Consider the following 27,878-nt stretch of genomic DNA (forward strand, 5'->3'; position numbering starts at 1 on the left):
GACCAGCTGGTAATTCTTCCCTTATGCTCCATTTCTCATCTGTGCCATTACTCATACCACGCTCTTTTCTCTACTTAGAATAGTCTTTTTTTTTGACTCTTTGAGTATATGCTTACCCCCTTCTGGGAAGTCTTCCCTGAACCCCAGGCTGAGCTCTGTGCTGTATTGAGTCTATACATTGATCTGTGTAATTACCCGGGTAACACTCTCCCCTGCTAGACCGGGAGCACCAGCATCTCTGCCCTTCTGATGCTTACAACCCTGTTGCTGGAGCATGAAGGTTGGGAAGTGTACCAAGAAATGAGGCTGAAAGATGAGTCAAAAGCTGCGTCCAGGAGTTCCCGTCGTGGCGCAGTGGTTAACGAATCCAACTAGGAACCATGAGGTTGCGGGTTCGGTCCCTGCCCTTGCTCAGTGGGTTAACGATCCGGCGTTGTCGTGAGCTGTGGTGTAGGTTGCAGACGCCGATTGGATCTTGCATTGCTGTGGCTCTGGCGTAGGCCAGTGGCTGCAGCTCCGATTCGACCCCTAGCTTGGGAACCTCCATATGCTGCGGGAGCAGCCCAAAGAAATAGCAAAAAGACCAAAAAAAAAAAAAAAAAAAAAAAAAAAAAGGCTGCATCCAGGTCTGAGGTAGAATGTTTAGTGCAGCACTGTCCAATAGCACTTTCTGCAGGGAGGGAGGCATCTGTGCTGTCTGATACCGAAGCCACTAACCACCTGTGGCTATTGAGCCCTTGAAATATGGCTAATCAGATGGCCAACAAGCACAAGAAAAAATGCTCACCATCACTGATTATTAGAGAAATGCAAATCAAAACTACTATGAGGTAGCACTTTACACTGGTCAGAATGGCCATCATTAACAAGTCAACAGATAACAAGTGCTAGAGAGGGTGTGGAGAAAAGGGAACCCTCCTACACTGTTAGTGGGAATGTAAATTGGTACAACCACTGTGGAAAACAGTATGGAGGTACTTTAGAAAACTAAATATAGAACTACCATATGACCAAGCAATCCCACTCTTAGACATATCCAGACAAAACTTTCCTTGAAAAAGATACGTGCACCTGTATGTTCACTGCAGCACTATTCTCAAAAGCCAAGATATGGAAGCAACTTAAATGTCCATTGACAGATGAATAGATTAAGAAGATGTGGTGTGTGTACGCAATGGAATACTACTTAGCCACAAAAAGAACAAAACAATGCCGTTTGCAGCAACATGGATGGAACTAAAGACACTTATAGTAAGTAAAGTAAGCCAGAAAGAGAAAGGCAAACACCATATGATATCACTTGTATCTGGAATCTAATATATGGCACAAATGAACTTTTCCACAGAAAAGAAACTCATGGACTTGGAGAATAGACTTATGGTTGCCAAGGGGGAGAGAGTGGGATGGACTGGGAGTCTGGGGTTAATAAATGCAAACTATTGCATTTGGAGTGGATAAGCAATGAGATCCTGCTGTGTAGCACTGGGAACTACATCTAGTCACTTGTGATGGAACATGATGGAGGATAATGTGAGAAAAAGAATAGGATGTATGACTGGGTCACTTTGCTGAAGAGCAGAAATTGACAGAACACTATCAACTATCATGGAAAAAATAAAAATCATTAAAAAACCGAAAAATATGACTAATGAAACTAAGGAAATGAATTTTAAATTTTATTTAACTTTAGTTTGCATTTATATAGCCACATAATGACTAATGTTTACAATATTGGACAGCACTGGTTTAGAAAATTACTTTCCCTCCGAAGTCCCACTTTTGCCACCCCCTCCCTTGTCTTCATGGCCTTACATCTGAAAGACTGTATGACTTCTTGGTTTCCAGAGGGGTTTTTTCCCCCTCTCTATTTTAGCACACTGTGATATTATTATATAAACCTTAGAAATAATGATGACCATTTTTCTGATTAAGAAAATAATTTATACATCTTGGAAGACCATGCATTTAACCCATCCTTTACTGTTGTACAGTTAATTACCAGTTTTTTCCTTGTCCTAAAGACACATCGAATCCATGTGCATTAGTCTGTGTATGAGTCTCTGAGGGAAAATCGTCTTCTTAAGGTAAATTCATAGAAGTGATGGAAATTATTGGATCCAAGAAAACAAACATTTTAAAGGCTTTTGACGCATAATGCCAAATTGCCCACAAGAAAATTAGGCCAGTTTACAATCCTCCCAAGAGCATATAAATGCACCTGTTTTTTTCTCATCCTCGGTCCTAGGCATTATCATTTATAAATATTTGCCAACATGGTATCTTGTTTTAATTTGATTTTCTATGTTTAGTAGTGAGGTGAAACTTTTTTCTCACATTTACATTTTATTTTTTCAATTTTTTAATTAAAGTATAGTTGATCTATAGTGTTTTGCCAATTTCTGCTGTATAGCAAAGTGACTCAGTCATTTTATATATATATATATACACACACACACACACACATATATAGTGGATATATATATATATATTTATCTTCTTTTTAAAATATTTTTTCCATCATGGTCTATCCCAGGAGATTGGATATAGTTCCCTGTGCTATACAATAGGACCTCATTGCTTATCCATTCCAATTTATTTATTTTTTATTTTTTTGCTTATCCATTCTAAATGCGATAGTTTGCGTCTACTAATCCCAGACTCCCAGTCCATCCCATTCCTTCCCCCACCCCACCCCTGGCAACCACAAGTCTGTTCTCTGTGTCTGTGAATCTGTTTCTGTTTTGTAAATAAATTCATTTGTATCATATTTTAGATTCCACATATGAGTGATACCGTATGGTACTTGTCTTTCTGACTTCACTTAGTGTGAGAATTTCTAGTTCCATCTATGTTGCTGCAAATGATATTATTTCGTTCTTTTTTATGGCTGTGTAGTATTCCTATATATATATTATACACACACACACCCACACCCTACATCTTCTTAATTCATTCATCTATTGATGGACACTTAGGTTGTTTCCATGTCTTGGCTGTTGCGAACAGTGCTGCTATGAAAACATTCATGCATGTATCTTCTTGAATTATAGCTTTGTCCAGATACATACCCAGGAGTGGGATTGCTGGATCATATGGTAATTTTATTTTTAGTTTTCGGAGGAACCTCTGTAGTGTTTTCCATCGTGGCTGTACCAATTTACATTCCCCCTAACAGGGTAGGAGGGTACCCTTTTCTCCTCATCCTCTCGAGCATTTGTTATTTGTAGACTTGCTAATGATGGCCATTCCGACCCGAGTGAGGTGGTATCTTATTATAGTGTTTGATTTGCATTTCTCTAATAATTAGTGATGTTGAGCATTTTTTTCATGTGCCTACTGGCCAAAGTATGTCATCTTTGGAGAAATGTCCATTTAGGTCTTCTGCCCATTTTTCAGTTAGGTTCTTTGGTTTTCTGTTGGGTTGTATGAGTTATTTGTATATTTTGGAAATTAGCCCTCAGTAGTTGCATCGATTGCAACTATTTTCTCCCATTACATACGTTGTTGTTTTGTTTGTGGTTTCCTTTGCTGTGCAAAAAGCTTGTAAGTTTTGTAAGGTCCCATTTGTTTATTTTTGTTTTTATTTCTTTTTAAAATGAAACATATATACATGCACTTTGTTCATTTTTCCTTTGGAATGTTTATCTTTTCCTTATTGAACGAAATCCCTTTTATTTATTAAGGGAATTAATTTTTATCATAATGTAGCAAATTTTTGTAGTTCATTATTTGCTTTTTAACTTTCTTTGCAGTGTTTTTGAGAGATTTTTATTATCATTTTCTAAGTTTAGTCAAATCTGATGTATTTGTCCTGTATATGCTTAGTTAGAAAAGGCTTCTCTAACTTAAAACAAATAAATGTTCACCTACAATTTCTCCTATTGTTTTTATTGCTTTAAGAACTTACCTCTTTAATCCATTGCTCCAAATCATGTCACTTTGAAGGAAGACTGTCAGGAGCTGTTTTGTACTGAGCTGACATCATGAACTCTTAGCACTCGGCCTCCTTTGTGGGCCTGTTGCCAGGTGAGCCTCCTTTACTCCGAAATGCTCGACTATTTCTCATTTCCTGTTGTGTCAAGTTTAAATGCCACTGCCTCGTGTGTAGGGCCTTTCAGAATCTGGTTGAACCAGCCGTCTTGGTGACATCAAAGAAAAAAAGGCACGACCTTCAGGAGGGCAACCCTCTTGGCCGACTGTCCTGTATCAGCTCTGATCACTGGCGGGCAGACAGAGCACGTAATGAATATCAAGGGGCCAGAAGGGGCCCAGGCGTGAGGCCTCCCTGCAGGCAGGTGGCAGTGAGGAGGACTAGCTGAGAATCCTGGGGGCCCCGGGTAGGGTGCTGTAGCCATGAAGCCACTTGCCCTAGATGTGTTTGCCCTCGTTTTGTAGGAAGGCATATCAGGTAGTATTCGAGAACAAGGGCTTTGGAGGGGCAGAGACCTGGGTTCAAGTTTCTGACCTTTCACTTGCTGCATGTGTGGCCTTGGACACAGTGCTTAATCCCTCTGAGCCTTGGTTAACTCGTTTGTAAAATGACAGTATTACCACTCTCACCATATTGATATATGAAGTGGACTGATTTATTCAGAGTGCTAAAAACAGGGTCTGGCACAAAGCAGTACAAAATCATCACTGTTATGGACAAAAATGATTAACATTCATGTGAAAGTTCTCAACCTCTCCCTTCCCGTGCCTCGTTAAAATTCTAGCTTTGCTCATTCAATTTTTTCTCCTCCCCTGCCCTCAGAGCAAGGTCCTGCCTTGCTCTTTTTAGTTTTTTTTTTTTTTTTTTTTTGAGCTGTAGATTTAGGAAGAGGGGTTGAGAAGGACAGTAAGTCCACAGGGCACTGTTAGGACCGGCTGAATAAAAACCTTTAGGGGGTATTGACCAGTGAGAGAAACAAGACTGGCTACTAGGTCTCCCTATTATTTTTGTTGCTCTAAGATATATTTTAAGAACTCTGTTTTCTTTTGTGACTTTGTGGTGATCAAGAAATACAGTGAATGAGCCTGAGTTGTATTAAAGTACTCCCCTGTCACTGAGCTGTGTCATTTTGGCTACAACACTTTCTGGAGCCACCTGTGAACCAAAGCATTAACAGGGTTACACAGTAGGATTGGGTTTGCAGCATAAATCCTAAAGATCAAAGAATCTCAACATTGAATGGCACTTTAGACATCTCTTAGGCCCGTCTCTCAGATGGTGGTTCTCAACGTGCGATCCCTGGACCAGCAGCAGCATCATTACCTGGGAACTTGTTAGAAATGCACATTCTCAAGCCCCAACCCCAAATTTACTCAGTCAGAATCTCTGGAGATGGGAGCTCTGGAAACTGTTTGAGAACCAGTGCTCTCAAGTCTAGTACAGTGGTTCTCAAACCTAACATATATGAGAATCACCAGGAAGGCTTCTTTTTGTTGGTTTGGTTTGGTTTGGTTTGGTTTTTCTAGGGCCGCACCTGTGGCATATGGCAATTCCCCGGGGGTATTGGAGCTACGGTTGCCAGCCTACGCCACAGCTCATGGCAATGCTGGATCCTTAATCCACTGAGCGAGGTCAGGGATCAAACCTGCATCCTCATGGATACTAGTTGGGTTCATCACCCCTGAGCCAAGACGGGAACTCCCAGGAAGGCTTCTTAAAGCATTTTCTGTCCCTCTTCCCCTCTCCCAGATTCTGATTCTCTAGGTCAGGGTGGGTCTATGAATTGTATTTCTAACAAGCTCACGTGTAATGTTGGTACTGCTGGCCCAGGGAGCAGTGAAAACCACTCCTCTAGGACAATGCAGGAATCTTGTTTACAACAACCCTTGCAGCTGGTCATCCAACTTCTGCTTATTACATCTGAGGTTGGGGAGCCCACTACTGCCAGCCTTTTTGCTATTATCTTTAACTCTGTTATCTTTCCCTAATAGAGAAGTCAAAGCTGGCCTCATTATACTTACCAGCCATCATTCATAATCCTGCTTTCATAGCCACTTGAGTAACAAGGCCTGTGGTTCTGATTCCAGGTGAAAAGTGGTGGCTTGCATTGAGGTTAAGTGATTCTTCCTCCTGCTACCCGTCACCAGTGAATAGTTCTCCTTCAGCTATAAGCAGGACTAGTGACTCATCACACCTTTTCTGATTAGTGCCTTACCAGTTGTTAAATTTTGTTAAGATTATCAGAAGCTATGCATAGCCAGCAGAGGAGAATCATCAGTTCGTGCAACTGCAGAAGGCTGGGGTAGACCAAGCTTTAGGAGAGGATAGAGCCAGATGCCCAAATAACGTCATCAGTAGTCTTTCTTCATTCGCTGGGTTGACTTTATTCTTCAAGTCTTCCCCCCGGAGGCAAAGAAAATGAACTATTCCAGGCTTACTTTCCATCCATGGGCAATCCCAGCAAAAAGACAGCACCTCTTTCTCCATGGATCTAGAGCACATCCCAGGCTTGACATTCACTGGATCTCTCTGGGTTCTATGCTCATCCTTGAACCAATCGTTTTGGCCAGAAGTGGATAAAATGTGCTGATTGGTCATGTGGTCCAACCCAGAACTGAAAGACTAGATCACTTGAGGGAGACCAAGAGGTAGTGATTACCCAAAGGGAAAGTCACAGTGATCTTACCAGAAGAAGGGGAATGAATACTGGGTTGGCAAAAAAAAAAAAAAAAAAAAAAAAAAATGAGCCATTACATTTGGGGTGCTTTCCAAATGACAGATACCCAGATGCCACCCCAGAGTCACAGAATTGGAATTTCTGCCTTTTTTAGTACTTATTGTAAAAGACTACCTTAGTTGAATGGTTAAATTATGCTAAGTTTAGCCACAGTGGGGAAAGAGCCCTACATAGACAGAAGATTTTGAATTACAAATGGAAAACACATTTTCCACTTTCCCAAATATTGCTTCCTACATAGCAGCGTCCTTATTAGTAATGCATATAACCCACGCCTTGTGAGAACAAATTTGATGCCAAGACAAATGTTTTCTTGTTCCTGAAGATGGCTTTCCAGGCCAAGACAGATTCGGAAAAGAACAATTATCCATAATGCATTTGGTTGCCTTCTTCTCTTCTTGCTTATGTTTTTCTCGACTCTTAGATTCTTAAATTAAAAAAATTTTTTTTCCAGGAGACCTTTTTTTTTTTTTCCAGGTGGTTTTGTGAATAAGCATTTTCATATGAACAGTTTTCACAGTCTTTGTTCCTCTATATTATGTCATTATTCTTTTTGTTTATGTCAGGCCCTTAAGTATTTAATCACAAATAAATCTGCTGCTGTCAGTTTTCTTTTAGAAAAGCAGCAGTCTTCCTGGGAAAGACTATTAAGAGCTGTCTTGTATCAGGCTGACATAATGGGCTCTTAGGGCCAACAGAGGAAAATTAATTTTCATATTATGTCTGTTCTCCTAAGAGAAGGGGGAAAAACAACTTTTATTATTCACTAAGAGTTTAAGTTAATACAAACCAGCTTCCTTTCTTGGAGGAAGACAATAGTCAAATTAGTTTTGCTTTAGAAGGTTAATATGAGAAATTATGTTTGGTTGTCTGGTTGTTTCCAGAGCTGAAGATCTGAACAGAGATGAAATCTGACAGACACTGCTGTAGGAAAATCATGCGACTTGGCCTGTACAGGAGACTCACTGCTGGTTTTCCTGGGGGAAAAAAAAATTCTAAAGCAGCATGCAAGTGTAAAGATGTTGGAAAATATGATCCACAAGTCTGGTCATCTTTCGAGCGAGAATCTTAGAGGACAGTAAGCAAATATGAGTGAGCAACGAAGTGTGACTGTCTAGGGAGCGTGTAGAGAAGGCTGTTCACTGCAGGCCTGCGTGTGAAAGCGTTTGGGGTGGGGGCAGGTCCATCAGGATTGTGTCAGTACAGTACGAATCATCTGGCAAAACGATCGAATCCAGTCTGTATTCTGACTTGAAAAGTGGTCTAGGATATTCAGGTATGTTTAGGGAAAAGACACAAGTGGCTTCTTCTGGTAATAGCAAGTGTGTAGAAATACACATGGAATTTAAGATTTTCTAGTAGCCATATTTTATTTTATTTAAAAAAATTTTTTATATAATGATTTTTATCTTTTTCCATTATAGCTGGTTGACAATTTTTTTTAATGATAGTAGCATATTTTAAAAAGTAGAAAGAGGCGTTCCCGTGGTGGCTCAGTGGTAATGAACCCAACTAGTATCCATGAGGACGAAGGTTCAATCCCTGGCCCCGGTCAGTGCATTAATGATCCAGTGTTGCTGTGATCTGTGGTGTAGATCTCAGACACAGCTCAGGTCCCGAGTTGCTGTGGCTGTGGTTTAGGCCGACGGCTACAGCTCTGATTCGACCCCTAGCCCCGGGAACTTCTGTATGCTACAGGTGCGGCCCTAAAAAGACAAATAAAATAATAAAAAGTAAAAAGAAACAAGTTGAAATTAATTTTAAGAGTTCATTTTATTTAATTCAGTATATCCAAAATATTATCATTTTAACATATGATCAATATTAACAATGATTAAGTAATTTCCTTTTCTTTTCAGTACTATCTCTGAAATCTGGTATGTATCTTCAGCATCTCAGTTCAGAGGAGCCACATTTTCAGTGCTTAGTCCGTGTGTGTCTTGTGGCTACCTTATTGGGCAGTGTAGATATGGACCCTCAGGAAATGTTTGAAAGAATGCATCAAGGTTTTTGGTTTGTTCTTTAATGAATCATAGTGAAATAGGGAAAGGTGAAAAAATGTGTGGGAAAAAATGTATGGGATACCAGGAGACTTTAGGAAAAGGGATTCCATAAATAAATTTAGGCAGTTCTCCCCATTGCGGCTCAGTGGAAACGAATCTGACTAGGATCAATGAGGACGCAGGTTCCATCCCTGGCCTCACTCAGTGGGTTAAGGATCCGGCGTTGCTGTGAGCTGGTGGTGTAGGTTGCAGACGCGGCTTGGATCCCATGTTGCTGTGGCTGTGGCGTAGGCTGGCAGCTACAACTCTGATTTGACCCCTAGCCTGGGAACCTCCATATGCCTTGGGTACATCCCTAAAAAGCCAAAATAAATAAATAAATTTAATTACTGGGAAGGATGACTATGATTTGATGGACTTGAGTTAACTGTTTATATAAATCCCAAGTATAGAATTTAAGACTTAAGGGTAAAACCACTGTGTCACGGATACATGATGTAATTTAATTTTTTTTCGGGGGTGGGGGGGAACTAGTGTAAGTAAACAATCTTAAAATACAGAAAGGGGGAGGAGATCCCGTCATGGCTCAGTGGAAACGAATCAGACTAGCATCCATCCATGAGGACACAGATTCAATCCCTAGCCTTGCTCAGTGAATTAGGGATCTGGCATTGCTGTGAGCTGTGGTGTAGGTCGCAGCAGAGACTCGGATCCCCAGTTGCTGTGGTTGCAGTGTAGGCCAGTGGCTACAGCTCTGATTTGACCCCTAGCCTGGGAACCTCCACATGCTGTGGGTGTGGCCCTAAAAAGACCAAAAAAAAAAAAAAAAAAAAAAAGAGGGAATGATTTTCTGTGTCAGATGTTGCTGCTTGGTCACCCAATGAGGAGCCAAGAATTGACACCCGGTTTAGCATCTCGTGGACCGTAGGTGGCCTTTGGCAGAAGTGGTTTCTTTGAGACCGTGAGGATGAAAGTCTCACTGGACTGGCTTCAAGAACTACTGCAAGGACAGGAGCTGGAAACAATGAATCAGTCAGCTCTTTGCCGGGTGGAGGGGATGTGAGCTGAAAAAACTGTTGTTTGTTTTCCTTGGCTTTGGTTTGGTGTTTGGCTTTTGTTTTATAAAGATGTTTACGCCTGATGGGAATGATCCAGTAAAGAAAACAGATTTCAGGAGCGATGCTTTACTTGAAATAGAGAAAATTCAAAGGATATAATAGCTGCCCTCCCGCGTTTGAAAGGGCGTCATGTGAAAAAGGAATTAGGGCCACTCTGTGCATGGCCCCAGGCTCAACCTAAAATCACAGTGGGTGTGAAGGATAATCAAACAAATTGGACTCCATGCACAAAAGTACATTCCAGCAGTCGATGTGCCCCCAAGCTAACATGGCTACTTCGAGACGCAGCAAAATGTTTATTGCTGGAGATGTGAAGCCACCTATAGGTCAGACCAGTATTTCTCAAGTTTTCTGTGTTTCCAGTGCACTTTTGGATAAAGCAGTTTTTGATGGCACACTTGAAAAGACCTCAAGGCAACCTGGAGCAGGTCGGAGGTGGTAATTGCACAGTCACTGCTCCAGGAAAGCGGTGACCTTCGAAGCATCTGCAGTTGGTATGTGTTCTCTTGGTTGCCTGTCAGCGGTTCTTTGCTGATTGGAGCAGAAAGGCCCAGTGCTTTGAGCAAGCTCTCTTTTAAACTCACAAGGCACAATTCCTGCGTCTTGCCATAAAAGTACAGTCCCTTTTGCTTGCCCGCTGAAGGTTATACCACTGCTTCCGCCAGAAGAAACTTGCGTGTACCCTGTACTCTGCACAGGGTCAAACCAACTGCTAAGCCCCAAACCCAGTCTGAGCGACATCACTCTATGAGGCCTAACCGCCGTAATCTGTTGCACGCAACAGAATCCACTCTGCCTGGTATCAGCAGAATGAGATTTGATAGTGATACAAGGAATTGAGTACTTACAACGTCGTTGGCAGGGCCGGAAGGCAGACTCTAGTCTGAGCTCCCAGGCACAACCCCTGCTTCCAGAAACTGTGCTCTGCCGTGATGAGGGAGGCTGCCACTGCATAGCAAGAAGCTGGTCCATCAAGAAGCAGCTGCCCCTTTAGCCCGCCGCAGAGCCACGCTACCAACTCTGCTTTGATCCCCAAAGCTGGCACCGCGCCCTCAGAAGCCCAGAGAATCAAGAAGCTGCTGCCTGCGGGACCACAGCAGCTCTGTCATGATCTACAAAAGCAAGCCCATGCCCTCTGGCTTTTTCTGCCTTGCTCCGCTCCACATCTGTCTCTCATGAGAGCATCTGATTTCGAGTGTGGACAATAAACCATATCCAGAACTCTAAAACTGCCAAGGAGGTTAGGACATTATGTCTTAGCTTTCCGGCTTGTGCAAGTTGCTCCCAAATATCTGCCCCACACCACGGATTTCTTTAATCACAGCAAAACTAAATAAGACACATTGATCCAGAGTTGGTAGCACACACCGACGTGCTGCTGCCTACCTGGCACGCCAATCGTGGGGCCGTTTTAGTAAAATGGAAAATCAAGCCTCAGACGGCAGCTTGCGGTGGACTTTCCAACCCTTAAGTGTCATCGATTCCATAGTTTTAACACAGGGAAAGGGGGTCACCAATGCCTGTCTCACATTTTATGACCAGAGAGGAAAGTGTTTTTAGGAGAGCTGTCAGCCATTAAGTCTTTCCTAGTGGCAGTGCCATATATCAGGCCTGGATTGATGCTGGCAGATGGATTGCCTTTGCTCCATGCACGTGTCACAGGCCTCACAGAGCAGCTGCCTGTCAGATTGATAAAGAAATAGAGCAGGTCACACAGTGGTCTGACTGGGGCCACCAGTGACCTCGTTCAAGAAGGACTGAAACAGCCTGACTGAGTGTTTCTATTCCAAGTGAGCGCTCTCCTGGTATTTCTGTGACATTTATCCAACACGTATTTATTGAGCACTTCTATATGCCAGGCCCTGGGGATACACCATCAACACCATGGGGGGGGGGTGTCCCCTGCTCTCATAGAGCTAACATGCTAGAGGGGGAGGTCTGGAGGCAGACGGCGTACCGGTGAACAGGTGCATGAGCGGTGGCTCCACTGGAAGCCAGGACCCGGAGGAAGAAGGTTGCAGGTTAGGGAGTGGCTGTGTATGGGAGGGGCCCGTGTCCACTTGGGAACAGAAGGAACTGCTCTTCCCTCCACCCCCAGCTCTACAGGGGGTACCACTCCCTTGGCTGCTGAGCCAGCTCAGGCCCCCAAAACTGATCTTGGTTTGCAGGAAAGTGAGAATAAGGATTTGTGCTTGGTTTGTTTTCCGCCAAGTCGGAAGGAAGAATAAGATGCGAGAGACTCATGATACACACACCCAAGGTGCACAGAGGGCCTGGAAGTCACAGGAGGAGAAAACTGTGAACTTTGTGCTTCTGAGGGCCATCCCCAGTCCAGTGAGAAACCACACACACACACACACACACACACACACACACACACACACACACACACGGCTTGCTCAGGAGATTCGCTCACATCTGCTCTCTTTTCCGCCCCTCCAGGCCCACTGCCCTCTCAGAAAGCACCTTCATTGGTGAACCAACCCTTTTCCTGCCCCACTCGGGGCCTTGTATCCAAGAGCCTTGAGAAGTCTGTCTGTTGAATTATTTGATCTTTTGTTTTGAGAGAGTTCTTATTTTCTCATTTTCTTGAGACAGCAAAGCTGTTATGTGTTTCATCTGATCCTTGTTAAAAACTCATCTCTCAGAGTTCTTGTCATGGCGCAGCAGAAATGAATCCGACTGGGAACCATGAAGTTTCGGGTTTGATCCGTGGCCTCGCTCAGTGGGTCGAGGATCCAGCGTTGCCGTGGGCTGTGGTGTGGCTCAGATCTGGCATTGCTGTGGCTCTGGTATAGGCTGGCGGCGGTAGCTCTGATTGGATCCCTAGCCTGGGAATCTCCATATGCCGCAGGTGCAGCCCTAGAAGAGGCAAAAAGACCAAAAAAGAAAAACTCTCATCTCTCCTCCTCATCTGCCTTTTGCAAACCTCTTTTCGTACGTCCCGAACAGGTTCCTGCCTGTTCATCTTGGAAGGAAGCAGCTCTGTCTAGGTCTGTGTTTCCCCACTAATAATTTGAGCAGATGCACTTTGACTCCCTTCCCTGCTTCTCTGAGCAGCAATGAGTCTCCTCTTTCCGAGCTGAAGGTGGCGGTCTGACCTTGATGCTTCTTGGGAGGTGGGAGGAGTCCAGGGGCAGTGGGAACGTGCCGCCTGTCTTACTCTCTTCGCCCGCTTTCCCTCCTGTCCTCAGAGTCCCCTGTACCTGTGGTGGACGGGACCCCGTGGCAGGGCTCCCCTTGACGTTCCAGCTCCGTCCCCCAACTTCAGGGCAAACAGGCTCCTGCAAAGAGGGTCTCAGTCGGTGGGATTTCCCGTGACTCATTTGGTGGGTTCCAATGTCCTGGTTTAAGAGCTTTCAAGAGGTTCAAATGGCTCTTCAGATATATTTTTCCTTCTCTCCTTCAGCCTTCCCTCAGTTTAGGCCACCCCTTATTTGAAAGCTCGGGCAGTGGGGAAAAGAAAAAAGAAACAGTTGTGCCCAGTGCTGTCCCTTCTTCCAGGCCGCGTCCCTCCAGATCAGGCGCTGTCCGCCTTCGGAACATTCTTGCCCCGTTGCTTCACCTTACATAGCCAGGTAGACCTCGATGTGCACTTTCCGTCTGTCCACAATTTATTGCAGACAGCAGATCTTAAGAATTAGAGCCTGGAGGTGGGCCATTCTCCTGTTTCAGTAAGTCTTCTTTTATATATTGGGCTATTTTTGCTTACATCCATGGGTTCCAAGGAGTTATGCAAATAGGCACTTCCTCTGCCATCTTTCCAAGAAGTTCTTCCTCTGCTGAATATTTTAAAGAGTGAGTCAAGAAAGATAAAATATGGCAGAAGATTAAGAGGAACGTACATTTTTTAAATTGGAACGTAAGACGAGCAAAGATAACAGAAATGAGGAAAAGGATTAAAATTAACGGTGATGAGACAGCATCTGAACATCAGAAAATGAAGCGAAAGAGTTAGATGAAACTATGAAAAAAGAACCCAGAAACTCTAAGACGAAAGTTATGGCAAAAAAGATAAAATTAAATGGTGGGTTTCAGAAGCCTTGAGGTTCCAGTGAGCAAAGAACAACTGACGACGTACCAGAACCTTCTCTTCTTGCTCTTTGTCATTCGTGGAAGGCTTGAGCCTTTCATGTCTGTCTTGTTGCTGCCAAGATAAGTGGCCTGAAGCCAGCTTAGGATAAGATTATCCAGAAGTCTGGGTCAGATATGCAGCTGTGGCTTCTTAGGCTCAGGTAAGCTGGGTCATATAAAGGAAGCCTACCCGGGGGACCTGGCAAGAGTGACCTGTTTTTCTTTTGCAACATGCCTGCAGCCTATAATTGGTACTACTGTAGCAGCTTGGGAGTGGGCAGTGCCCATCTGGCTCCAAATACCCAGGCTGTCTGGAGTCACTTCTCTTGGCATCCAAGCCTGCAGCAGGATGGTGGTTCCCTGAGCAGAGGCCTCTTCCTCACTCATAAGGCCACTAGATCTTCTGTATTTTGTCTTGTCACAGCCTTTATTAAGAAGACAGCACAGAGTCCCTTTTGACCTACGTGTTATCTAAGATGGCTTTTTATTTTTATTTTTCCATTTCCAAGTAATTGGATTTTCTTTGCTTTTTTGTGTGTGTCCTCTGAGGTAGAGGTGAGGGAAGAATGCTGCTGATTGGCTCAGAAAATAATTCCAATTGGAGAGAGCAGGGATGCCTACATTTCCCTAATAAAGCCGCCCTCCTTCATCTTAGAACCGTCTCCCTCCCACCTTCCTTGCTGTGTCATCAGAGAAAGAAGTGGGCATGTTTCAGGAGTGCATCCCGCAGTATATTCCCGTGAACAATCCGGTTGATAATTCAGCAGGCGTTTACTGCTTGCTTGCTTCCTCTGCCATGACCTTGAAATGTGGGTTTGGTCCTTTTGTCTACTGTGTTGCTGTCAGTATAGGCCCTTTTTGTGGCTTTTCTTGGCTATTTTAATTGGAACTTGGGAGATAAACCAGGCACTCCTGGACTCTACACCAGTGACCACGAGGTCCCACCACTGGTCATCCTCGCCGGTGCCCCACCCAGAGCTTTCCCCTCCCGAATGGATGTTGTCTTTTTCTAAATAAGTCTGTGACGGTTCACATGCCCACGGTCCTTTACCTTTGGCCCCGCTGACTTGAGAGTGTGGCTGAGGGGTGTGACAGGATTTGGACGATCCCGGGGCCGTGATGCTGCAGGGTGCAGGAGGGGCACATGCCGTCTTGGTGGGGCACCTGGGTCTTGGGGGTGGCTTGACGTCACCCCCTCTTGGTTACTGACAGGGTGGCCTCCCTGTAGGAGTGGCCCCCGGGGAGGAGTGCCAGCATGGGCCGGCGATGGACCTACGTTCTTCTCCGTTCTCAGTGCCTTTCCCGACTCCTTCTGCTTCAGTACAGCGCTGCAGCCTCCAGGCCCACTGATGGATCCGCTGACTAAAGGGTCCTGCGGGAGTCAGATGGCCCAGACCCTTCTTGGGAAAGCCAAGTCTTCGCTCTCCTTTGGCATCCAGCCCCTGCAGACGTGGCCGACAAAAGACCCTGAAGTAGAGTCCCAGGTCAACCTGTAAGTAAGTAGAAGAAGCATCCTGTCGGTTGGGGCTCATGCTCACTCTAACGCGAAATGCCTTCACGCCCAGGAAGGAAATTACATTTTAGGGGGAGCATAGTGAGGGCAAAGGAAGTGGATATTAGGCTGGGAGATTTCATTTCTGGTCTTAGTGCTGTCCTATGTGTATTTCTTTATTTACATAGCAGTGCTTGTTGAGCGCCTATTCTGGCCAGGCCTGGTGTCGGGCATGGCAGGCAAAATAGATTCAGTTCCTGTCTCCAAGGGATTTATAGCTCATGGAGCAGATAGCCATTCATCAAATAATCACGCAAATAAATACAAATTGTGACAAGTGCTATGAAATGTAGTGGCTTGACTCAAGCAAACCTTTACAGAATAGCTTCAATGTGCCAGCAAGATACGGAGGATATAAGAGAATAAGATATCTCCTTACCTGTGACTATCAAATAGCATCTAGCAGGGGGGAAATGCCTCTTCTTCTTATTATTCAGAAGAAATGAGGATAATAACTATACTGTAACTAATATATGAATAGACTCTAAGTCCCATAGGGTGGTAACTATGTTCTCCTGTTTACTCCTGAATCCCTAGGCTTGCTATGATGTACCGTATTTGTTGGATGAATGAATGCGTAATGAATGAAGAAGATACTACAGTACAGAGGTGCTTAGATTTCTAGGGGAATCAAAGGCCACTAGGTGCATGATATGATTGCCTTAAAAACAAACGAGATGCTTCATTGACTCAATGCAGCAAATACTTACTGTTTTTGTGCTTTTATGAGGCTGATTCCTAGCAAGGGGCATGGATCAGAATCATCTGTGGGGCTTCAGACACAACTCATGCTTGAGGCCCACCCAGAGATCCTGATTCAGTGGCTCTGGAGTGGGTGAAAGAGGATTCTTCAAGGACAGCCTTTCCAGGGAGGCAGAGAAGTAACCAAATACCTCCAATGCTGCTAGAAAAGAAGCATGTATAAAGTGCTAGAGGAGGAAGGAATCTGATGGAGAATAGAGAGGAAAAGGGGGAGCAGTTGATCTTAGCCAGGCCACTAAGCTAAGCTGGCCTGGCCACCCACCAGACAGAAGAGGGGAAGAATCCCCTTTAAGCAGAGGACAGTGCAGAGCCAAAGCTTAGATCCACTGTGTCCCAGCAGCCTTGACAGGCATGAAACCAGTGGTTCTCAACCATGGCTGCACAGGAGAAGCACCTGTGGAGTTTAAAAACATATGAAAACCTGCATCATCACCCAAGATTCTGAGGTCTAGGGTGGGACACCTACCAGTGGTTTACAAATCTCCGCAGGTGATTCTCAACGTGCAGCAAATGTTGAGAAACGCGGCTTTTAAAAATGGAACCACACATAATTAAATACAAAATAACTATGAGGCACCGCAGACGTCTAGGTAAGGGATATGAATTTTTATATCTTGGGCAATGGAGAGCCATCGATAGCTTGTATGATCTCAAGAGATCATGCAACTGGTAATAGACAAGGTTCCCATGGTTTGGATAAATTCGTGACTACTGGTTCTGCAGTGGGTTCTTCCAGGAAACTAGAGGAAGTCTGGAATCACCGCTGGCTTTTCAGAGATGACACCACACCTCCCACAGTGGCCCCGTGGGTCCATTCATGAGGATGGGAATTGAATGTCACCTTGGCGTGATACTCAAAGCTAAAATTTCAATGAATGCTGAATTATCTGAGCAAAATGCTCCTGTTTCATGGAGGCCGCGGGCAGCCCCATTGCTCTACAGGGTAGGGCAGGAGAGCCTGGGCTTCATCTACCAAAGGGGTCGGGGAGGCGGGGTGAAGGGCCAGCTCTTCCCTCCTCAGACTCTCCAGGCGCAGTCACAGACCTCCAGGCGGAGCCGGCGGCCGCTGCGGCTTTCTGGACTACAAGCCCCACAATGCGCCGCGATCAAGGGGGGTGGGCAGGACTTCCGGACAGCCTATAAGATGCAGCGGAGTTAGCCAGAGGTGGGCGCCGTCCGGGTCCTATTGGTGAACCTGGTTAGGGATGGGACCAGGCCCTGGTGATTGGCGGCCCCAGGGCTAGAGAAGCAGCCTGGAGAGAAGGGAGGGCGGGGTCCGGCCAAGGGCTGCGCCCAGTCTCAGGGACTTCAGGGGTTGGGCTTGAAACTGTTCCTACCGGGAGCCAGATGTTGAATTTTCTGGAAAACGGGCAAGATGTGTCTTTAAGAATTTCTGCTATTCTGTGGGCTGCTCATTCATTAACTCATTCATCCAACAAACTTATTGATTACTTGTGTACCAGGCAATTGCACAAATATCCCAAATGTGTTTTCTCATTTAGTCTTCACAAAAAAAATCCGACAAGGTAGCTACTGCTGGCTCCTTTTTACAGATAAGGAAGCTAAGGTCCAGGAGAGTTGAAAGACTTGTCCAGGACACACATCTTGTAAGTGACAGAGCAGGGATTTGAACTTAGGTCTGTCTAGCACCAGTGCCCATTTCCTAATCTCAGTGTGCTCAGCTTTGCAGTCAGGAACAACGTGTTTATGAGATGTCGGTGTTCACAGGGTGTCTGGGTACCGATGGGTGAAGAATACAGCTGGACCTGATTGGATACCAGGCAAATTGACCAAGGCCAGAGTTGGGCTTTGTGTGAGTACCGTGGTAATACAAGGCCCACTCTCACCAGAAAAGGCTTCTGGTATCTATGCAACAATTTACCAAACCCCTGTGTGTTGTGCTGGGCCTTGTGCTAGGCACTGGGAATACAAAGAAACATCTTCCAGATTCAGCTGGGGTTTATGAAAGCGCTGTTACCTAGGGCAGTCCAAGAAGACTTCTCAGTGGAGGGACTGCTTGAACAATGAGAACGTTACCAGGCAGAGTTGAAGGAGGCCTTCCCAGACAGAGGGGACCAGCAGCATTAAAGCACTCTGGGTTTGAGGGGAACTGAAAACAGCCTGGCCGGGCTGGTGCTTCTCTGGGAGAGGTGAGCAGTGCGCCTGGAGTGGCAGACCGAGACCAAGTCACCGAGGAGTGGGGGGGCTTAACTGCCCTGCTAGGAAGTTTGGTCTTGACTCTGTCAGCCAGGGCATAGCACGATCAGATTTGCATACTGGAAAGATAACTCGTGTCAGTGGGCAGCTAGATTGCAAAAGGATCAGGCCGGTGGCCAGGAACCCTGTTAGAGTGGCCAGGTGGAAGGTGAGTGGCAGGAACAATGGGATTGAGTTAAATATTTAAGAGGAAGGTTAGAGTGGACCTGGTAAATGCATGGGTGGTGGGGTGAGGAAGTGACCCTCAGAGTTTTGAGTCTGGCAACTGAGTGATTGGGTCTTGCTCTTAAAGAGAGGGCCCAGAAATGAGACAGCACAAAATCCAACGCAGAATCAGAGATCATTAGATAAGTGCCATCCGGGCTGAAGAGGGTACAGTTACATCTTTGGAGGCACAAAGTTCTTCGAAAAGTCTTCTTGGAGAGAGTAATGTGCCAGAAAGTAATGTGAAGTGGATCTTGAAAAAGGAGTAGAACTTTCCTTCCTTCTTTTCTTTTTTTTTTTTTTGAGTAGATTTTACTTGGCAGAGATGGGGAGGGCGTTCCGGATGTCCGGATCCTGGTGCCTCTTATATGCGGAAATAGTAGGAAGTCTGGAAAGGCAGACCAGGGGACTTACTGGGAAAGGTGTTGTACTTAATCCCAGGATGTTGGGACTCTGAAGGAATGGTTTTCGAGGCAGATAGGTAATGATTTTTAAGTTAATTTCACTGATGTGTAAAGTGAGGAAGCCAGGAAACCAGTTAAGACTAGGGAGGGGCTTTTTGGTTGTAAGTGACAGAAACCCAGCTCAAAAGAGTTTCGGTTCAAAAGGAGAAGGTAGTTGGTTCATGTAACCAACTAGGGAAAAAGTGCTTCAGGGATAACCGGATCCAGGGACTCGAGTGGTGTCAAGCAGTCCATTTTTCTCTTACTCCTGCCGCTTCCCACCTCTTCTTAGCCCTGCTTCCCTCTGCCTGTTGGCTTCATTGTCTCCTGCCATCCATGAGTTTTCACGGCACAGCAGTGGGTCTGCTCTCAGGCCGTGTGGGGTACGTTCTTACAGACTTGCAACTTGAGAGGAATAATCTTCCTGGTAGTTAGAAGAACCTGGGGAAGGGCTCTGGTTGCCCAGGCTGGATCACGTGTCCCTTCCTGGTTCTGTGGAGGAAGGGGTCTGTTCCCAGGGGCAGAGGGAAAGTTCTTGCTCACCCTGGCGCCCTGGCGAACCGAGCAGGAGTGGGCAGGAGGCAGGAGAGTAGAACTGGAAGGGTCAGAGGAGCCAGTGGAGGAGGTTCAAGAAGAAGGAAAGCACTTTGTGGTGGATCACAAAAATACCTTAGGACGTTTATTTCAAAAACATGGATCAGGGAGTTCCCGTCGTGGCTCAGCAGAAATGAATCTGACTAGTATCCACGAGGACGCAGGTTCGATTCCTGGCCTCGCTCAGTGGGTTAAGGATCCGGCGTTTCTGTGAGCAGTGGTGTAGGTCACAGACACAGGTTGGATCTGGCGTGGCTGTGGCTGTGGCATGGGCCAGCAGCTATGGCTCCAGTTCGACCCCTAGCCTGGGAACCTCCATATGCCTTGAGTGCAGCCCTAAAATGACCAAAAAAAAAAAAAAAGAATCATGGAACCTATTTAATTGGAAGCCTTAGTAGTGGGGACCCAGGGGTCTGGCTGATGTAACAGATCAGTCAAATGTCATTACATTACATTTCTGTCAAATGTAACAGCAAGTTTGAAGATCAAAATGAAAATCTGACAATTGGGTGATGTTTGGGAAGCCACAGAGCTCCCCTGAGAATGCAGTTTCAGTTGGGAAGGGAGAATGGGGGCAGATAGCAAGTCTCTGCATCCTCACTTCTTCATAACCTCGCTTCAGGGCTGTGTCTGACCCTACAAGAGGCAGCCCTTCTTCATTAGCTCAATCCACTAGGAAAAATCAAAGGAAAGCTATTGGAAAGATGGTTATTCAGGGCCATTCTGCCTTAAAGTGATGTCAGCCAGGAGCAGAGGGAAGAAAGTTTTAAAAGTTTTTAATCTCCCCAAATTATCTTCCCATTCTTTTTTTTTTTAAATCATCAATCCTTCCTATGATTAATTACCATGTACTACCAACAAGTTGGATTTCTTAAAAAATATAATTCAGACTTAATTCCCCTCACTTGGTTGAATTAACATTGGTTTACGTTTTGATCTTTTGGAGAAAGTTGTCATGTATTTGAAAGAGTGTATCATCAAGGCATTATACAAATATTAGGCAATTTCGTATTTTGACATTTTTCCATAGCTTCCAAAAGCCTCAGCTGACCTAGTCTGCTCCTAAGTAAAGGACTGCTTGATTTTTAAAACAACAGAGCCAGAGAGGGAGCGTATGGGTTTACCATTAAGGAAAACTGTCCCTTTCCTCTTTTGCCTTTGGAATCTGGTTGCCACTGAGCTGTGTGTTAGCTCCTCTCCTGTTCCACGTGGAAAAACACACCTGCGTCTTCTAGAGACAGGTGTGGGGCCCATCTGCCTCGGTCTCCCCTGCTGGAGCTGCATGGTCGTGAGACCTTGTTTCCCCAGCTGCCGTCCGGGCCAGCGTCTGCCTCTCTGCAGTCCACACTTTCCCACGAGTGGGCTGCTGCAGGTCTCAGCTTAGCGGGAGTCCTGGGAAGCTCATGAGGCTGTCAGGCTCAGCCACATTTGCCAATGAAACTCTGACAGTGAGGAGACTGATGTTTTGATTTCCAGTTGCCTGACTCCTGTCACTCACTATTCTCTGCCGACTCCCAACGCAGGGAAGAGAGCAGTTTGATTTATGAATAGGCTCCCGAAGCTCAAATATGTGTGAGATGGACAAGGATTTGTTTGTGTGGGTCTGGGTAGGAGGGGGTTTGTTCATTTATATTCTCTTGTTCTTTCCTGTCTCGGCAGAGTATCTGGCACATAGAAAGTGCTCACTAGATATTTGCTGGGTAATTTAAAGGTCGCAAAGCAGAGATACCATTTAGGGGAGGCTTCTGCCACGCTGAAGGTCCAAGCTAAAACAGAGAAAGTGGAAATGGAAAGAGGAGATGTGGCAAGGGACTAAAAGATATTGTGGATTCTAGAAACATCCTCACCTGCAAAATGGAATATACAAGGTTATGCACTGCAGTTTATTAGTAGTAGAGAAAGACTGAAAAGCATTTACCTAGGGAACTGGTTAAATAAAATATGGTACATCTACTCGGTGGAATGCAGTGCAGCCATAAGAAAGAATACAGGACCTCTTTTGGTACTGGTTTGGAAAGCTTGTCAAGATATATTACATGAAAAAATAACAAAAGCAAGGAGTGGAATTGTGTATAGTAGCTACCATTTACCAAAGGCAGGAGGGAATATGTATTTCTCCTTCTTTGTAAATGCATGCAGCATCTCTGGCAGACACACAAAGAGCAATATAGGTTTCTGGTAGACAGAAGAAATGGGGGGCCAAGGAGGGAGGAGAGGAGAGACTCCCCTTCTGCCCGGTATGGTCGTTTGGACTCTGTGAGGTTTAAACCAAATGAGCATATTATCTCCTTAAAGAATGAAATACAAATAAGCACATACAAACTCACAACTTTGCAAAGCAATACTGTGTAGGACCTACACCAGGGCCTGGAGACAGACTAGGTGTTGGATATGGGGGAAGATGTGGGTGATGACTCTGAACTTGGACCTCGAGTGACTCGGAAGAAGCTGGCAGCTCTGCTGCCTGAGACTTGAGTGAGGAGTAGGAGTGAGGGTGCCTCAGGGCATGTCCAAGGTGTCCACGGAGCCTCGTCCAGCAGCTGGAAGTCTGAACTTGAAGCTGGAGGGAAAGATCGAGGTTGGAGCTTTGGTCTGGGGCGTTGTTAGCGTGGAGGTCGTGTTCGAAGGCACAGGGAGTGCGTGTCCTGAGCAGCAGGGAGAGGGTGTCACCGGGTCACACACTGCGTTGCTGCTCTGTGTGATCCAAGTCGGGGGGGCGTGGGTGTCACTGCACCAGGACATCCGGGTCCTTTGCTGGGAACAGAAGCTGCAAACGCCCCACTCACCACTGAGCTCCTCATCCTTGGAGGAATAACCACCAGCCGCCGTCCTTTTTCCTCAAGGAGGTTATGCTGTTACTAAGAACTCCATTTCTTTGCCTCTTTGCGTTTTCTGTTCTTTCAAACTTTATATCCTCAGGGGCCAGCAACCCATTTTGGTGCTCAGCTCATCTCAAAGTACAGTCAGAACACCGCGAGGACACTCTATAAATAGTGATAGACAGTAGGACTCTTTTTAATCATTGCGTTTAAGAGGCAAAAGGAAAGAGTTTAGGCTGCCCTGCCCTAAATTCACCCAAGCCAGCCCTCATTCTGATAAATCCTGTTTGGCCTTGGATGCAGGCTGCTTGTTTTCTTGTCATCTCCTATAGCAATGAATATGCTTGGTTACAGTGCCTTTCCTTACGTATCTCCATAGGTTGGGTTTCTGTAGCCTTTTGTTTTCTTTGAAGAGCTGGCCCCCTTCCCCCACCGCTCTCTCTTCCCCTCCTCGGTCTCACAGTCTCATTCTTTTGGACCCTCTCAGGCTCAGAGGACCTTGGTGAAGTAAACATTTTCGAAAATCTTTCACAAATATAGTTTGACCTTAAACGCACAGAGGAAGCGGCTTTTCTTCCACTTCGTGGTCTGGATGTACCCGGAGAAAAACCGAGCATGGATAAGCACGGAGTGGGTCTCAGCTGGTCCAGAAAGTCAGAGAACAATACAGAGGTCATTTAAAAAGCAGCCAGGGCCTTCCCCGACTCCTCAGTTACCTCAGGGCAAACTTCAGAGTCAGTTCCACAAGCATTTACTTCTCTGCTTGAGACTGAGACTAAGGCTATGTCATATATTGGTATTGACTCTAGAGGGGGTCAGAATAGACTACCCCAAAATATGCCACTTTGGCATAAGGAGGATGATTATTTGGTGTTTTTAGAGCTGCGCCTGTGGCATTTGGAGGCTCCCAGGCTAGGGGTCTAATCGGAGCTGTAGTTGCCGGACTGCACCACAGCCATACAATGCCAGATCCGAGCCACATCTTCAGCCTACACCGCAGCTCATGGCAACGCCGGATCCTCAACCCACTGAGCGAGGCCAGGGATCGAACCCGCGTCTTCATGGATCCTAGTCAAATTTGTTTCTGCTGAGCCACGACGGGAACTCCGCATAGGGATTATCTTGAGCTGAAGGCATCTGGGAAAAGGCAGACACAGGAAGACCTCCTGGCCCTTCTCCATCTGCCTAAATGCAGAGCGTGAATGTCTTTTTGTAAAGGTGCCCTGCTTCCCTCTCTCATACCAGGAGGAGGCGAGGAGCCCTTATCACCACACACAGAGAAGGCCCCGGGGCGAGTCTGTGCCCACAAACCTTCCTAATAACCCAGTCCGCCATGGCTTCCCGCCGTGTAGCCCCCTTCCTGGAAAGCCCAGAACCCTCTTCTCTGGTCTGGTCACTTCTCCGCAATTCATTGCCCTTTGGAAACATCGTATTTAAACTCTTCAGTCTCATGGCTGCTTTGGATTTTCTTTTCTGTGCAGAAATAAAATTTGTATGCCTTTTCTCCTGTCCATCTGTCTTTGCCAGCTTTTAATTCCCAGGCACCAGTTACAGAACAGAAGAGGGTAAAGGAAAAAAAAGCTTTTCTTCCTCAGCAGCTCTGTTCCTAAAGAGAGAACCTTTTGGATGACAGGAAAATCCTGCTCGTCCCTAGATTTCCCGCAGACGTTTTTTTCTTCTCTACGTTGCTCTTCAAGCTCACACGCCTTCTTTCTAATGAAGGTTGTGGATGCACAGCCTCTGTTTCTTCAAATAGTTATTGTGCTCAGATTATTTACCATGCCAGGTGCTTCCTATGTATTTTCGCATTAAATCCAACAGGAAGGCACCGTGGTTATCAGTATTTATTGAATTAATTCATTGATCAAGCCCCATTTCACAGTTGCAGAACTGAGGGCCCATGAAAGGCCGCTTCTTGCCTAAGATCAGGCAGTGAATTAGTGGTGGGTTAGACAGAGCTAAGTCAATATCAGGCCACACTTATGCAACACTAATTTCTCTATACGTATAGATGTTAAGTTTAGGATCAGAGTTTCTGTTTTTTCTCTGCGAGACATTTTAAAATAATTTTTTTATTGTCCTGTAAGTTACATCCAATAAAATGCAAGAATCTTAAGTTTACAATTGGATGACTTTGACATTTGCAGCTGATCTGCTTTCTTAATATTATAGCATCAACCGGTTGTACCTAATTGTGTTATCTATGTGTTGAAAGACGCCAATCACTCGACATAGGAAATGCAAGCTTCATCGTGCGCTGACCGCTAGTGTGTGATGTCACACTTTGTCCACTTCCAGGGCTCCCACAGCTTTTTCTTTGTTTGCTTATATCACTGGTATTGTCTCAACCTCTGAAGTGAATTTTTTGAGATTAATCTGAGGCAGCCTTTACAGGATTTTAGGTCTGACTCGAAAACAAATTCCCTGAATATGCTGTGTGATCCAGCTCACGTGCTGCAGCCACCAACCGTGGGTTGTGATGTGAGCACGTGGGGTGTCTTTCCGGAGGCCTGACCCTAGAGAAAGTTAGCAAGTGGTCTCTGTGTTTGCCTCGGCCCTTGTCTCAGTACCTACCTGGTACAGGTGGCCTCACCCTCCTGTGTTACTCCCAGGGCACATGATGGTTCTCCGCAGGTATTTGAAGCTTCTCTCATAGACGTGAAAGGGTTGGCTCCTTGCTTCCATTCATTCACGCACCCACCCATTATGCATAGTATTTAATAAAAGCCACCGAAAGCTAACTCTGTGCCAGGGGTTGTGTTACACGCTAAGGATTTTACCTTGAACAAAACCAACCGAGAACCTACCATGGTGAAGCTCTTCTTCTACCGGGGGAGACAGACATCAATCCAGTAGCCTCGTTGTAATTTCTAGCCTGGGGTGGGGTGAGGGCAGGAAGAAGAAGGAGCCTGGAGAGAGCATTCCAGGTCCTGAGACGACAAGATGCTCAGCAAGTTGGAGGAAAGGAAGAAAGGCGTGTGGCTGGAGTGCCGAGACGGGGAGAGCCGGCCAGACAGGACAGCTGGCCGGGGGTGTGTAAGCGACGGTGAGGAAACTCGGAAGTGAACGGGTGACGATGTCGGACCAGCTGGTGGAAGTTAAAGTGTGATAGATTTCAATTCAGGGTAGAAGAAAAGCTGTTTGACAGGAAGAACGGAGGGCCCGGGGCACACCGTGCCTCTTTATCCCTCACTGCGTGTGAGTAGAGACCGGGTAGCTGTGTTTCAAGTATCTGGCAGAGGATGCGCTATCACAGATAACAGGTTGGCCATCACTGGTCCTCCAAGCTCTGGACCTGGAAGTGTCTGGACATCGCTGGATGTCTCTTCCACCCTCAGATCCTACGGTGAGGCGGCGGGAAGACGGGCTAGGCTCTTGGAGGAAACGGGGTGTCAAATAGTAAGGACCTCGGTGGACTAGGCTGACTAAACGTGGGAGATGATTGATAACTGATGATATTCGCTGATTGATCCTAGAGCTTGAAACCGTGGGAGAGGTCAAAGATGACTCTGTAGCGTGGAGATTGTGAAACTAATCAGGTACCGGCAGAAGTGAGAGACCAAGCCATTGGATCAGTTTTGGAAAAGCATACCGAGCGGCAGCAGGTGCTTCTGGGAAAATCAGGAAAGATAACTGAGCATAAATTAAGCCCAGAGGTGTAAATTTGAGACATGTCAGCAATACCCGTGCTGTGTGAGTGGATATATCCTTTAAAGGACAGATTTAGGGAGCACTTGGAGTTTGGGGACAAGAAGAGAAAGGATGAGCCAGTGAAGAAGACAGAAATGAGATGGTTTCCTGGGATTTCGATGGGGGAGATGCCTTCCCTTGGCGTCTGTGAGCATTTCTCAGAGTCACCTATGGAATTTATTTTGGTTTAAAATGCAGAATAAAATACCGATGTTTAGCTCTCACTCCTGATGAGTCTGACTGAGGAAGTCTGGGGTGGGACCTGGGCCTTTATGTGTTTAGATGAAATGTATAAAGCAAACTTTAAAATGTGAGCAGAGAACAATAGGAGACTATATGACATTCATGGTGGTGAAGAATTTCTTTCTTTCTTTCTTTCTTTTTTTTTTTTTTTTTTTGTCTTTTTAGGGCTGCACCTGTAGCATATGGAGGTTCCCAGGCTCGGGGTCCAATCGGAGCTGTAGCCGCTGGCCTACACCACAGCCACAGCAACTGGGGATCCGAGCCACATCTGTGACCTACACCACAGCTCTCGGCAACACCAGATCCTTAACCCACTGAGCGAGGCCAGGGATCAAACCCACAACCTCATGGATGCTAGGCAGATTCATTTCTGTCGCACCACAGCAGGAACTCCTGAAGGATTTCCTATGGCAGAAAAACAAAGACCACAAAGAAAAAGATTGAAAATGTCTACATTAGAATTTTAAAGTTCTGCATAATAAAAGAGATCAGGAACAAAGTTAAAATAGAAAAACCACCACCTGGAAGAAGACATTTGTATTTTTGAGTATTTAGAATATTCAGAAATTCCTACAATTCAGTTAGGAAAAGAGCAATATCCTATAAAAAGATAGTAGGCACAGGCAAATCACAGAAAAGTAGCCCCAAAACCAACTTCTGACAATACCAAGCATTGGCTAGGATATGAAGCAAATAAAAACTCACATGTTGCCTGTGGGGGAATAAATTGGTACATTCACTCTGAAAAGAAAATTTGAGAGAGTTCCCATCATGGCTCAGCCGGAACAAATCTGACTAGCATCCATGAGGATGAAGGTTCAGTCCCTGGCCTTGCTCAGTGGGTTAAGGATCTGGCGTTGTCGTGAGCTGTGGTGTAGTTCACTGACACGACTCGGATCCCGTGTTGCTGTGGCTTTGGTGTAGGCCAGCGGCTACAGTTCCAGTTCAACCCCTAGCCTGGGAACCTCCATATGCCATGGGTGCAGCCCTAAAAAGACAAAAAAAAAAAAAAAAAAAAAAAAGAGCAAATTTGATAATATGTAGGAAAAAAACGAAGACACACCACGCATAGCATGACCCAGTAATTCTACCCCTGAGTATGTAATCTGGGGTTGAGATTGTGCTTGTATTCAAGGAGGCATGTACGCAGATGTTCATTACAGCATTGTTTAGAAACTGGCAACAAATGAAAGGTCCAACAATAGGAGAATGAAGGAACAGGAGGCATTGGCCCAGCAGCAGAAGATACAGCACTACGTGACTGATTAGAGTGACAGGTAGCAGCGTGTACACATCTGAAAAACAAATTGTTCTCTCAGAGAAGCTAGTTGCAGGGAGGTAGTCACAGTATGGTACATATTTGTGTAAAGTTTTAGAACATGCTAAACAATACTGCAGTACCAATATAAAAAATAAGCAGGAAATATAAACCAAATTATTTAGTGATTGTTTCAAGGGAAAGAGGTGCAAGTGAGATCAAGGAAAAGTATA

The 27,878-nt window shown here is 45.4% G+C and overlaps 1 protein-coding gene across 24 annotated transcripts in view; it reads left to right on the forward strand.

Moving 5' to 3' along the window:
• Window positions 1-27,878, forward strand: part of GARNL3 (GTPase activating Rap/RanGAP domain like 3) — a 147,651-nt gene that overhangs the window by 1,391 nt on the left and 118,382 nt on the right. For 7 of the 24 annotated variants that reach the window (XR_014826924.1, XR_014826925.1, XR_014826945.1 and 4 more), the window contains exon 2: window positions 15,185-15,355. Coding sequence is in view for 6 of the 24 variants with exons in the window: in XM_021069215.2 (XP_020924874.1) it covers window positions 15,185-15,355 (171 nt within the window). In the remaining 18 variants the exon portion in view is untranslated. Of the gene's footprint in view, window positions 1-13,803; window positions 14,025-15,091; window positions 15,360-27,878 lie in introns of all 24 variants that reach the window. The other 17 variants (XR_014826938.1, XR_014826949.1, XM_084995506.1 and 14 more) reach the window with 6 other exon arrangements.

This window comes from Sus scrofa, chromosome 1, assembly GCF_054392235.1.
Source record: "Sus scrofa isolate SSC_HxYL_T2T_F1_AM1 chromosome 1, Sscrofa_HxYL_maternal_Yorkshire_Landrace_v2.0, whole genome shotgun sequence".
Classification (NCBI taxonomy): domain Eukaryota; kingdom Metazoa; phylum Chordata; class Mammalia; order Artiodactyla; family Suidae; genus Sus; species Sus scrofa.